The sequence below is a fragment of the Lissotriton helveticus genome, chromosome 12 (genome assembly GCF_964261635.1).
Source record: "Lissotriton helveticus chromosome 12, aLisHel1.1, whole genome shotgun sequence".
NCBI lineage: Eukaryota > Metazoa > Chordata > Amphibia > Caudata > Salamandridae > Lissotriton > Lissotriton helveticus.
The window spans coordinates 14,228,482-14,241,548 of record NC_136073.1 but is presented as its reverse complement, the minus strand read 5'-3'; the positions used below and the strand labels follow the sequence as shown (position 1 = coordinate 14,241,548).

The window sequence follows — 13,067 nt, the reverse complement described above, 5'->3', positions numbered from 1 at the left end:
ACAGGTGAAGGTTCACTAAATGGGTGCAAGTCTCATGAACTGAAGTCCTGTTTCAATCACCAGTGCAAGTCTCATATCTCTAAGCACCATTTCCCTCACTGTTTGTAAGTCTCACTTAGTGGAATACAGCTTGAATCATTATGTGCCAATCCTGTACAGCGTGCAGCGTGCAGCAGGCACACCCATGAGTTAATCTGTTTCTGCAACCACCAGAAGTGAAACAACTCTAGACACCAACACACTCGTGAGACCTCCGAGTCACCGCTCCACCATGTAAGAGGCAGTACCAAAACCCAGAAGATGTGTTCCATCAATCAAGAGACAACAGAGAGAACCACCAGGCCAGCTCCATCACTTTCAAAAAGTTTATTCACGCTTCTCAAATTGTTTTTATAAATAAACAATAAATAAAAAAGGCAGAAAATCTCTTTCATTGTAAGCTATGTGCACGTCTGTTCCGAAGAGAAGTTCAACATTTCTTCGAGTTGGGATATGGAAGCGATTTGATTGGCTGAGAAACAACATTCGATGAGGACCCGGAGGGTTGTGCCGGAGCACCTGTGCGGCAAAAAGAAGGCCCCAGCACCAGAACCCACAGAAGGTGTGGCAGACACATCCAAGATGCACCCGCTGAACTTCCGAGGTGCACAAACACTGACTTGGAGGGCAACCCCTGAGGTACCCTTCATTGGCAAAGAGGCAAAGTCCCAGGACCCCCCGGGCCTGTGCTTGGTCTTTACACGTGTGCAGAATGGGTACAGTGGGACCCCCTAAAGACAACTCTTTTTCCTAGATAACTTAATCTAAACTAGAAACTACCACTCTCTCAGTTCTTTCAAGTGTTGCTAAGCTGAAAGCCTCTGGCACAACGTTTCTCATACCGTGTCCCTAATCTCACAAAAAAAACTAACTCTGCACTAATGCCTTTTTCAGACTCACTGAAGGAAGGAAGTATTTCCAAGGCCTAAGGGAATGACCGCGGGCAGATCCTTTGGTCAGTAAACGGATCTCCTCAAGAGATGCTTTCATATTCTCCCTTTGACCCAATTGGCACGACATCTCCCCACCACCTCCTGAGACAGAGGTGACTCGAGAAAGTGTCACTCCTAATATTGCAACAAGTATTATCCAGGTGGTCGAGCCATTGCTAACCGCTCAATGGCCAACAGGTCAGACGATAACCATGGATCATGTCTCCTCTCCTAGGAGGAGGAAATATACTTCTGTAAATTAGCCGGTTCTTCTGAGCTGCAGATTCTGCATAGTCCTTGTGGATCACCCTCACTTCATGGCCGGACAACCCCTGCGAATTCAGAAACCAAGTTCCTTGAAGTCAGAGAAAAGGAACAGAGGCAGGCAGGAGAGTCTGGACCAAGGGAGAGAGAACAGGCGCCTCTTTGGACATCTTGGAGGCACCCCACAGCGGTAGATTCAAAGGGGCCAGTGTCCTGGATTCCGCAGCAGAGCTGCAGAAAGTGTCACTGCTTGTTCCCTTGCCTCACTTGCATAAGGCAATCAAGTCACTGAGAAAAAGATTCAGAATGAACCAAAGGCGATGCGCAAGAGGAGTGCGTCGTCAGGAAACTGTTGAGATCGCGGAGGCCAATCAGCCCAAAATCCGTAACCGACAACGACACTTGGGTGGCAGCATCTTCCGAGGCATCATGGCCCAAATCCACATTGGCAAGAAGGGGGCGCCCCTCGTTGATTCCCCCTGGGAGAGCGAAGTCCAAGGTTATGTGCCCACCCACACTCGGAAGCATGTCCTGAGGGTCCGTTGGGTCTGGACCTGCCGGCAGCTGGTAGAACCCAGCTTCCGACGCGTGGAGAAGGCCCCTGTCGCAGAGGGACGGGATCTCGGAGGGTTCGTCCACAGGGTCGAAAGAACAATTTGTCTCAGAGGGAGTGCTACATTCATATCCGTGTCCAGAACCGCTGAGGCTCCCCACGCTGCAGGCGGTGCTCCCCACACTGCCAGGATCTGTCGGGAGAGAAGAAAGAAGGAGTAAGATGCAGAAGTACTCACAGCAAATGCACAAATGCGTGCAACACAGACCTGGAAGCTTGAGTAATCTCTCTCAAACACAGACAGATGCGTAGCTTGCAGAAGCCCATGCATTCATGGAAACACACACACACTGTGCACATGCACACTACATACACCGGAACACACATGCAGGAATAATTTCAGGCACATAAATCCTGCTACAAAAGATCTAGAAAAGAGCCCATAGCTGAAAACATCTTCAAAATGGAGATTGCAAATCCCCAGTCAGACAAAGATTCAAGACCTGGACCCTGGGTTTCTGGAGATATTTGTGAAGAGTGCCCGTTTCAGGAACCCGACAACACCGCAAGTCGAGGAACTTTTGCGAAAAGATGAGAAGAGGTTGGCTAAAAATAAAACGTATCATATCTTGACCTTCTGAGTCTGTCTATTGCAAAAAGGATCCAGTGACCTCAGCGCACTGCTGATCAGTCTTTACAAACTAGTGCTTCACACGAGCAACACTGACCTCAAGGCCCTTCGACTAAAGCACAAGCTGGCCAGAGGGAGAAGCGTGTCGTGAGGAGGGAGGTCAGCTCGTTTACAGGGCCCTCTGCCACTCCGCTGAGCCACAGCCACTCCAAGAAGGGAACATAAACAGGAGTATTTGATCAAGAAAGGGAAACTTGTTACTGGACTAATCAAATTTTTCACAAGGAAGCCTCAAGCACCGCCTAAACAGTGTCTCTGGCAATAGTCTACAAAGACAACTGTGCTTTCCAGAGCTGCTAATCATTTGCAATCCATTCTGTCTTCACAGAATAACAATATTAACAAATACTACTGATGAAATAAGAATTTGTTGTGGGTTTGCACACTAATGAAATGCAAAAATGAACAATTCTACAGAAACGAACACAATTATTTCGGCAAATCGTATTATTTTATTTCTCGAAGAAACGCGGTTTCCCACAGGAAAGCTTGACGCTCTGTACAACGTGTGTGGATCTCGCTGGATCTCAGGTCTTTTAGTAAAACAAGCCTCGCTTCCCTTTTATAGCTTACCCAAACAGGGCACCAACAGCTAGATTCATCAAAGACCCGTTTTGCGAGTCTTTAATAGCGATTCATAAGGAATCGCTATTAAGGACTCGCAAAACGGGATTCATGTAGGAATTTCAAAAAATATTGAGATTCCTACATCTTCCTTATTTGCGATTAGCAAATTGCCAATCGCAAATAAGGAATAACTCCCCATTCATTCCTATGGGCCTTTAGGCCCATAAGAATGAATGGGGAGTTATTCCTTATTTGCGATTAGCAATTTGCTAATCGCAAATAAGGGTGGCATTTCAAGGGTGCAGGGGTGTCCAAAGGACACCCTGTAGCACCCCTGAAATGAAAATGTACACGTGTTGCGCAAACACATGTCCAAAGGACATGTGTGTGTGTAACATGCAACTTAGAAAAATGCACTGAAGTGCATTTTTCTAAGTTTTCGCTATTTACCACGAAGTTTTAATTTGTGGTAAATAGGGACCAAAAATTGCGAATTCGCAAATTAAAAATGGTTAATGAATTGCATTTAAGGAATCTCAAATAGAGATTCCTTCAATGCAATTCCTCGCAAATAGCGATTTTTGAATTTGGGATGATAAATCCCAAATGCAAAAATTGCGCTCTCAAAGGGCCAGATTCTGAGAATCTGGCCCTTTGCGTGCCGATTTTTCGTTCATGAATCTAGCTGCAAGTCTTCTGTGAGACTAAATGACTCCCAATCTTTCTAAAGCAAAGATAGACCTTCACACAGCAGCCAATCGAGAACTGGTGGATCCAGAGCAAGAGGCCGAAATCTGCGACCATCTTTTGTTCAATACAGAAGTATTGGGTGAATATCTGAAAGGAGATTTTTGGATACGGTTCCTTTATGTCCCTAGAACTGAGATATGACCCCTGATCGCTGGTGCGGTGTAACTAGAATTGACGTTTAAATAGCCAGCTGCTTGAGATAGGAACTGTTCCATATAGGTCAACAGAGTGAGTTCAGGGCCCCACATCATCAGCCTGGCCAGAAGGACTTACCTGCATTATCCATGCCCAGGTGGTCTTGGCTAAAGTGGGAGTCCAGGCAGTTTGGGGCGGAGGGCACAGGTAGAGAAGTAAGGGGTCGGCTGATGCTTTCCATATCACCACCATCCAAGTCAGTGTCCATGTAATCCCTGCAGCATCAAAGAGAGAGGGAGAGCAGGTGAGACAGTGAAGGCAGGTTCACAATGATCAACATTACAGTAAAGAGAAGGGAGCAAAAGCAAGCACGTGAAAGCAGGTCACGGATCATACAACTCAGGCGCAAGTGGAATGTAGCTGGAGCAAAGGACCGGTAAGGTATTCTGGTGCAGGGATGGGTGATGATGTAATAAATAAAAAAGCGATGAGCGGCATTTCGAATTAATCTCAGCCACTAGTAATTTCTCAGTGCTGCATCCCACATCCATTGTTATTCTCACACCATGCAACCTCAGGTTAGACCCATCATATGCAAATCAGTCTGGACCCTGCTCCTATGGGTACAGTTCATCCCGAACTGCCAGGGCAGATCCTCCCTGAGCTGGAACAGAAGCAACCAAAGACCATCATCGCCTTCACTGGGGCTCGTTACTCGGGTGCTGCATAGTTCCAGTATTTATTTTATTTATTTATTTTGAAAGTTTTATATAGCGCGGACAAGATCCTTGCGGATATCAGAGCGCTTTACATGGAAGGAGTACATGAGGGATCATAGTTCAGAGATAAAACATCGTCAAACAAATAAAACAAAAGAAGCAATCAGTACAATCAGATAAGTCATGCATAGGGTGCAATATGATCTAATGATCTGTGCATTAAAAACAAATAGAGGTATAATACTGCAATAAAAGGCATACATTCACTAGTTGATAATAATCTAAATAGGTCATTTCTTCGGGTGCTATATGAGCTAACGATCGATGTATTATAAACAAATAGAAGTATAGTACTACAATAAAAGGCATTCACACGCTAATTAATAGTAGTCTTTCTTTCAAGTACACACTGTCTTTCAAGTACACACTGTCAGTAACAGTGTGTACTGAAGCCATGTCTGGCAAACCCGTCACCACTTAGGGCATCGCACTGAAGTGTGCAAACAAGTGATGGATGGAATGCTTAGATCAACCTCAGAAACTGTCAATCACTTGGGTAGCATTCCAACCCATCATTCTTTTGCCCACCATGCCACCTTAGTTTTGCTCCATCATATGCAAATCAGTCTTGAGCCTGCTCCTCATGGGAATAGTCCAGTCTGAACTACCAAGCCAGGTCCTCCCTGAACTGGAACACAAGCATCCCAGGACCGGTTTCACCCTGACTGGAGAAGTGGGGCAGAGGGGGAATCAAGTAAAAACTGCTCTGGAGCAGTGTGGGTGAATAGGGAGGGGCGGGTAGAAACGGGGGGAGGCGGTGGATTCTGGGAAGTAAAAAAAACGAAAGACTGGCAGAACGTAGAGGGGCGTGGGATCCAATGGGTGAGTGGGTGTGTGAAAGAGAAAGCAGCACACACAGGAGAGAGCAAGAAAAGACATGGACTCGTATGGAATGCTTGAAGCAGAAGAAAAAGTAATTTCATGAAAGTGATTATTAGACGAATGTTAAGTCATCCAATCAAAAGGATGGTACAGAATATATGCTCCAGGGGAGGGACAAACAAAAGAAGAGAAAGGAAAGTCATCCAATTAGAAGGAAGCAAATGAGATGGACATGAAAGTCAACCAGTGAAAATAAATATGCTGCCCCAAAGCCCACTTCAAGTATTGGAATGGTCCCCAATAGGTCTTCCAACAACAAAAAGCTAAAGTTCACTGTATAAGATCTAAAAAGGAAAGAGGCTGGGTGGCAACAACATCAGAGCATGAGAAATCTTAGTACCACTGGAAATAGGTGGGAGAAGAGGACGGGTGAGACCGCGCCTCACAGACGGTATAAATGGAACGGGTATAGGAACACGTGTCACAGATCCATACAACCCCGGCACCATGAGGAGAAAGAGGGTATTCAGTATTACACCACTGGAATGCTAGGAGTTTCCATAAAGACAACGCGGCGACAGAGACGGAGACGGTACTGCCTGGTGGACATCCTCGACCACAATTGCAATGATTCTATTGGGTCAGTGCCTTTTAGTTAGAACTTTCAGTGGGTGGAACTTTCTGATAGCATTAAAGCTCTTCCATCGAGGGCTATGCATATCATTCCATGGGTTGTATAATGTTACAACGCGATCTTTTAGATCGCGGTACATCACAACGCATCTTTTACAACGCAAGTCGTTACCATGACTTGCGCTGTAGGGTGCTGGATTTAGAAATAGTAAGATTTACTATTCCAACTCCAGCCTACGTACAGTAGGGAAGGTGTTGGAATAGTAAATCTACTATTCCTTAGTCTAGAGCGCCCTCCAGCGCAAGTCATGGTAACGACTTGCTTTGTAAAAGACGCGTGGTAATGGCAGCGCGGTGTTTTGACCGCGTTGTCATGGATGTTCCCCATTCCATGACTTTCCGTCAACGGGTCACTGCTGCGGCCTCAAGCCTGGGTCCATATTTTCTGGAGGGGACACAAAACGACTAGTCTAGCCCAAACAGTATTTTGAAATGTAGTCTGCACAGACAGGAGACCCTCTCTAGGTTCCTCCAAGCTCTGAGAAACATTTCAAAGAATCTGTGGTGAAGCTGCCCGCAAGACAAGGGGAAAAAAAGCAAATAAAAGTATGACACAACGAGCACGCCTCTGGGATAGCATTACGTACATGACTCCGGTGTGCATGCTGCACTTCTTCCTGCCAAAGCGGGTCTGGTGTGCAAAATAGTCATACCGGTCCGATTTCTTCCACGTGTAGTAATACTCCACACACTCGCCAACAGAGCGCGTGCGCACCTTAAGGGACGGGAGAGAAGATGTTACAATGAGAAATTGGACGTTGGGATGAAAGCAGTAAAAGGACTGGTAGACGAGAAGTAAAACATGCTTTTACTAAACACTTGACTAAAACAGTTTCTTGAAGTACATAATACGAACAGATGGCTTTACCTTGTTTGCTTGAATGAGATGAAAGTTCTTCCCATGCACTCTGAACCCATGTTCAAAGTTCCGCCTTTCTTCCCCACTCCAAGCACAGAGTTCATCTGCACAAAAAGAGGCAGAGGGTGAGAGGCATGCAAGAGATACAGATTAAAAAGACAAAGGCAATCTGAAAAACAAAGAACAGGAAGTATATGCAAAGAAAAAGGAAGGGGAGGTGACAGAATAAAGGGAAACAAAAGAAAGGAAGCTTAAGAGAGCGATACAATCGTCACATATTAAGAAGGTATACAGCCTTTACAACGAAACTTTTACAACGAACTACCATTACAACGCAACTTTTTCAACGCAAACCATTACAACGCATAGCGCTGGGGGGCGCTCTAGGATAGGGAATAGGTTTAATGTACTATCCAACACCTTCCCTACTATCCACGGGGACTGGAGTTGGAATAGTAAATTAAACTATTCACTATCCAGCGCCCAAAAGCATTATGCGTTGTAATGGTATGCGTTGTAAAACTTGCGATGTAAAGGTCCGCGTTGTAACAGTATGCGTTGTAACGTCATACATCCATTAAGAACAACCGAAGGTGAAAAAGGTCAGTGTATGGTGGTCCAGGAAACCTGGGGGCTGTCTGCAGGGCACATCTATGCATGGAGACGCCATGCGAGCAACAACTAATACTGAGTATGTGGACCGATCATCCAAGTTGTGAAGACGCTCAGACAGTGTTTGGTTGTAACACTTTCAGATTCTTGGCTGTTTAACTTCTGGGGGCTCCTGGCTACTAAAGTATTCTGCACACTTGTTTAACCAGGAAGCCACATCCCCAATGCTATCTTATTAACTTGCCCAAAAAAAGTCAAGCATTTGCTTGCAAGCTCAGTTCTAAATATTGATTTTCCTACAGAACCACAAACGAGTAGAGTAACCTTTCTTTAAATGGTTGGACTGACAATGGCTCAAGGTTTGTCATTAAACCAGCAGCTTGATCGAACACAATTTTTATGTGTATGAACTATTCAGTCGGTTTCAGAGCACTGAGCACGAGACCTTAATGCAGAATCCCATGTAACTGGCTGTACAACTAGTTCCTTAAACTCTTTCACTTTGTACATTTATGTGTTGTGCACTACACTGACATGTCGCGGTTGGTCTGGAAGCATGTAAAGCGCCGCCGATCCGAGCAGCTAAGGAATAGGAGTTTGCTTTTATCTCTATTTAGATGAAAATAACTATCCTTCACTTGTATCTGCTCACACACCAGAAGCAAATTAAAATAAAGCTTTACAGTAACAGGAAAGACCACATGTCAATTTTTTTGAGATTTGCCTGTGACAAGGAGGCAAACACACCAATGAGCGTCAGTGATCCCATGTGGCTAGCCGAAAGATTAACATGAAATTGGCTTTACACAACCCCATGACCACGGGACTCTTGACGGGACCCTTTCATCCAGGTGACACACAAGGAAAACCTTGCCACCACCCCCTTTTGTACCGCTTTCGGCTGCCATTAGTGTGGCAGGGTATGCTCAGACGTGAGTCCCTTGCTCACTTTTCCACTGGATTCAAGCAAGCCGGGCTGAAGACGGCTGTAATGCCCGAAACCGGTCCTCGGAAGCTTGTTTCCGGTCCAGGGAAGGCATGGCTTGGCAGTTCGGGCTGGACTGTTCCCATGAGGCACAGGGTCAGACTGATTTGCATATAGCCATGTCTGAACTGCGGTGGCAGAGTGGGCTAAAGAACGGTGATGGATTAAACCCAGATCAGTTGACTGGGGGTGAGTGTTTGTTGGTTCAGATGCTCCGTCCATCACCACCCCCTTTTGTACCTCCATGTTGCACAAAGGCAGGATCTTTCTACCCTAGTATTTTTGTTTTTAGGAATCTGGACTAACGATGACCATTTTTAGAAAATAATCTCCATTATGGATAAGGAGAGTTAAGGCAAAGACAATCAAGATGGAAACGGAAATGAAATCACATTGAGGGTTGGGAGAATGCTGCGGTTAAGAATGTCGATGAGAGAGAGAAAAGAAAAATGGGAATTCTCAAGAAGCATGCGAGTTAGGAGATTACCGAGCATCCGTTTCTAAAACTTATAAATCCTGAGATTCTGACTCCCCCTTCTTACACCCTGTCGGCACCACTCCTAGTTAGAATGGCAGGGGATGGCGGGGGGGAGGGTACTATAACGGCAATATAAAGTTCTGTTCTCTCGATTTACTACTATGAGATACACAAACTCGGAATATCTTCCCCTTTTTGTCCCTGTGTTGTAAGAAAAACTCCTGCTGTGCCAGGTTAACTATTATGAGATAAACGATCAATCTTTTGTCCCCGTTACACCCACCTTAAACAAAAAGCCCTAAACTTCTTGGTTAACCTGTAGGACAATAAATACAACATAAAGGGAGAGGAGAGAAACGGAGGTGGATTCGGTCTCCCCAAAAACAATCTACATAAACAGAAAGAATCCACACAAGAATGTTACTATAGGGGTCCCCACGGTGGTGGGGAGCACTCGGTGTTCTTTTAATACCCCTCACACACCATTATCACTTCCAACCCACCACTCACATAATAACATACCCCCTCCGCACACCACACACAGTCATCAATCTGAAGTGCTCCCACGTATTTCGTCGGTCAGTAGCACGCCGCATCCCGTAGAGGGGTGCGAAGACCCCGATGATGAAGCATGACACCAAGGGTCGTTTTGGTGTGTAAGGGGTATTTAAACAACACTGAGTGCCCCCCACCACCGTGGGGACCACTATAGTAACATTCTTGTGTGGATTCTTTCTGTTTATGTAACCTGTAGGACATACAGAAACTACTATAATTATTTTTCCCCATAGCCCCTACATTACAAGATATAGTCCTGGTGACTTTGAAATAAACTATAATCTTCTGCCCCTGTAGCCCTCCTGGAACAAGACAAAGCCCTGCCAGGCTTGGCTTCGCCCCCTGTACCAACCATTACAAGGGGTTCCCTTGGAGTCCAGCAGACCTGGGAGTTTTGTCTGCTTCAATCTGAATGGAAGTGTTCATCAGGCCAAAGAAAGGTTGGTCAATTCTCACAAACAAGTAGGGAGTTTTTCATTCTTCTGACCTTAGAGAAATGATTCTGTGCATTCAGCCCAAGAGGAGCTACCTCTCGCTATTGCTACATAACAGGGCTAAGACTAGACACATTGCAGAACATTCCTTGGAGCACTTTCATTCTTGCCACAGAGGAAGAGTAGAACAGGCCACCTCTACGGCTAGAAGATGAGGCGACGACTTACCCTGTATTACTTTGACGTTGAACCGCAACCTGCGAAGCGCCTCTTCTGTATTGAAATTACATTTCACAAGTTCATAGAGAGCCTACGACACAAAACATAATATCCAGTCAGTGAATGCAAAACGAGAAGCACTGATTGATGAGCCTGAAAGAGGCCGACTACCAGTGAAACAGAAACCATTAGCAGTGCGACACCCTGCCCACGGCGGCGAAAGACCGGCTGGATTGGGTCAAGCCTATTCAGGTACATCTGGTCACACTTTTCGCCAAACCTAACTGCAGCGTTACTACCTCATTTTCATCAAGGAGAATTTGAAAAGAGACCTAGCGAGAGAATGAATACAACAACCTTCTCTGCTCACAGAAATAAATTCATCTGCCTCTCTGAGACACTACAAACCCTAATCTCCAGTGATGTACTCTAGAGAATGCAAGCTATGTCTCTACGTTCAATCACAGCAAACAACCCTCACCAGTTGCATGTAGTTAAGCCTGTGAGTAAACCTATTGTTCGCTGGCATGAATCAGCTCGCTGCTCTATGTCGCTGGCTGTCTTCATCATCTATCGCTGGGGTGAACACGGACCCCAGGTCAGGTCCCAAACTACCAACAGCACTTCCAGTTTGTATCTGGATGGCAATCTCCCTGGGTCGACCCAAGAACCTTTTAGGAAGACTTGAAAATGTCATACATATCTGCCGGCCGGCAGCTTTGATGAAGGAAAATGGATCGCCTGTGTGACCTCTCTGTATGGCCCAGAAGCCTGAAGGATGTTAATGGACACACAGCACCTGGCACTCGGGACCGAAGGATGGGAAACCAGTCTTTGCTATGGCTCTCGGGGTTGGAACGCCTTGCGCTTCTCTCATTCTACCGTCAAACTGACCTCAGAGTAGCCAGGAAACCTCTCATTAAACAACCAGCAGATCACACACGGATACAGATAAAGTGCTTTGAGGACTTGTGCTCAATACTGAGGAGTGCGCAGTTGTACCTGCTCGTTGTCTTTCACAGCCTCGCCTTCGGGCAGGCTGTCGTTGCACACCTCATCCCATTTCCGCTTGGCAGCACGATACAGGAACTCCTCAACTTCCTGCTCCGGAAGGATATTGGGGTCCCACAGCAACAGATCCTCTGCCTCTGACCCTGAGAAGAAAGAGAGAGCAAGTGAGCTTCAGAAGGCAGTCACAGCACAGCGTCTTCTTTCTGCTATGGTTTCACGGTACCAGCAGTGCAATATTCTATCTTTGAAGGCCTCTGCCCATCCTTTCAGATGCCATCACTTGCATTCCCTTCCCACTCTGTAACTGAGTTATTGATGTTGTATGAAACCCAAAAAATATAATGAATTAAATTAAATTGTATTTCTAAATATACGTATTACGGTAGCAACCAGACCACACATCTACTGAAGAAAAAAACAACCTCTAAATAAACTGTTGCAAAATGGAAACTAAGAAGTGAATAAACTCCCCAGTCGCTCCCTGTGCGTCCAGCACTCTCACCTTGTTCACTCAGAGGATCTATGTGAAGAGGCGGCAAGGCAACTTGGTACTGAGGTCCCACCATGATCTCCTACAAGAGAAGAGTTACAAGGGAAAGCAGGGTCAATGGAGCTTTCTTCAATGCAGGTCTCCAAACAGACTGCAGTGGAAGTGACCTCTGAACCTGCAGCGGAACCACGGGTCTGGACTAGCACCTCAGCTGCAATGGCTGTCCATGCCGACACCTGCCAACGTATGCTAAACCAGGAACCCGTTACCCCACATACAGACCCACCCTCCCACTTCAAATGGCAATACTTCTGGAAGTGATGTATAAGCTTAAGTGTTTGTCGCTGCACAGGTCAACTAACGACGACAAGTAAACGGGACAAAAGAGAGAGGTGACATTATATACCACTGCAAACTGCGTCATTTACATCATTACCTGGAGGGAGCTTTGCACCTCTCACTTCTAAAGTTACTCCCGCAACACTCATCAGCAATTTGAGCTGAGGAATATGGGCTCTTGTCAAAAGTGAGGTGTGCAAGAGCGGTACATCCGTAGTTAAGTTACACTGTGACCAGATTGCACTATAATCGTGGGAATGCACTGCACATGTAGAATGGCTTTTCTAATCACTGAAGAGACTTTGTTCAGTGGTGGTTCATGATCCACGAGTGTCTAGTCGCACCATAGAAGAAGAACGAGGCTGGGTTTCTCACCTTCTTATAGTCGTTCGATGGAAGAGAATCATCAGAAGAGGCAGTGGAAGCGGAGGAAGAAGACTCCTTGTCTTCGTCTGCGAGGTAATGTGCTGTTAGGGAAGAAAGGACTAGGTTAAGTGGCTGATAGGGCGCGCTCCTCCATACTTCCAATGACAACCCAAGTACTTCATGAGCTAGTCCATGTTAAAGTTAAGCAAGTCTTACTACAAGATCCAGGGACCAGACAGACAGTCTGAGATTGTCAATCCTTTCACTCACACCAGGGTTTCTGGCAATCTGAGACATCTACGTGCTCCTCACACCTGGTCGCATCACTGAACACCAGTGGCACTGCCACCTTCCCAAGACGGCACAGCAGCAGCCCAGTGGGATGGCATCACGACCACCTCTCAACAAGGGATACAACATGTCTGCTCTGAGCACTAGGTATTAAACGCACTGACCCAAACAACAGGGCGGAGGGTTAAGTTTTAAACCTG

The 13,067-nt window shown here is 46.0% G+C and overlaps 1 protein-coding gene across 1 annotated transcript in view; it reads right to left on the bottom strand.

Moving 5' to 3' along the window:
* Positions 1 to 351: 351 nt before the first annotated feature.
* Positions 352 to 13,067, bottom strand: part of MIER2 (MIER family member 2) — a 33,798-nt gene continuing 21,082 nt past the window's right edge. Inside the window, exons 6-13 of the mRNA XM_078669222.1 lie at positions 12,586 to 12,677; positions 11,884 to 11,953; positions 11,373 to 11,524; positions 10,380 to 10,461; positions 7,094 to 7,188; positions 6,813 to 6,940; positions 4,070 to 4,206; positions 352 to 1,981 (exon numbers count right to left, since the gene is read on the bottom strand). Of these exons, the coding sequence (XP_078525348.1) occupies positions 1,521 to 1,981; positions 4,070 to 4,206; positions 6,813 to 6,940; positions 7,094 to 7,188; positions 10,380 to 10,461; positions 11,373 to 11,524; positions 11,884 to 11,953; positions 12,586 to 12,677 (1,217 nt within the window). The 3' untranslated portion in view covers positions 352 to 1,520. The remainder of the gene's footprint in view (positions 1,982 to 4,069; positions 4,207 to 6,812; positions 6,941 to 7,093; positions 7,189 to 10,379; positions 10,462 to 11,372; positions 11,525 to 11,883; positions 11,954 to 12,585; positions 12,678 to 13,067) is intronic.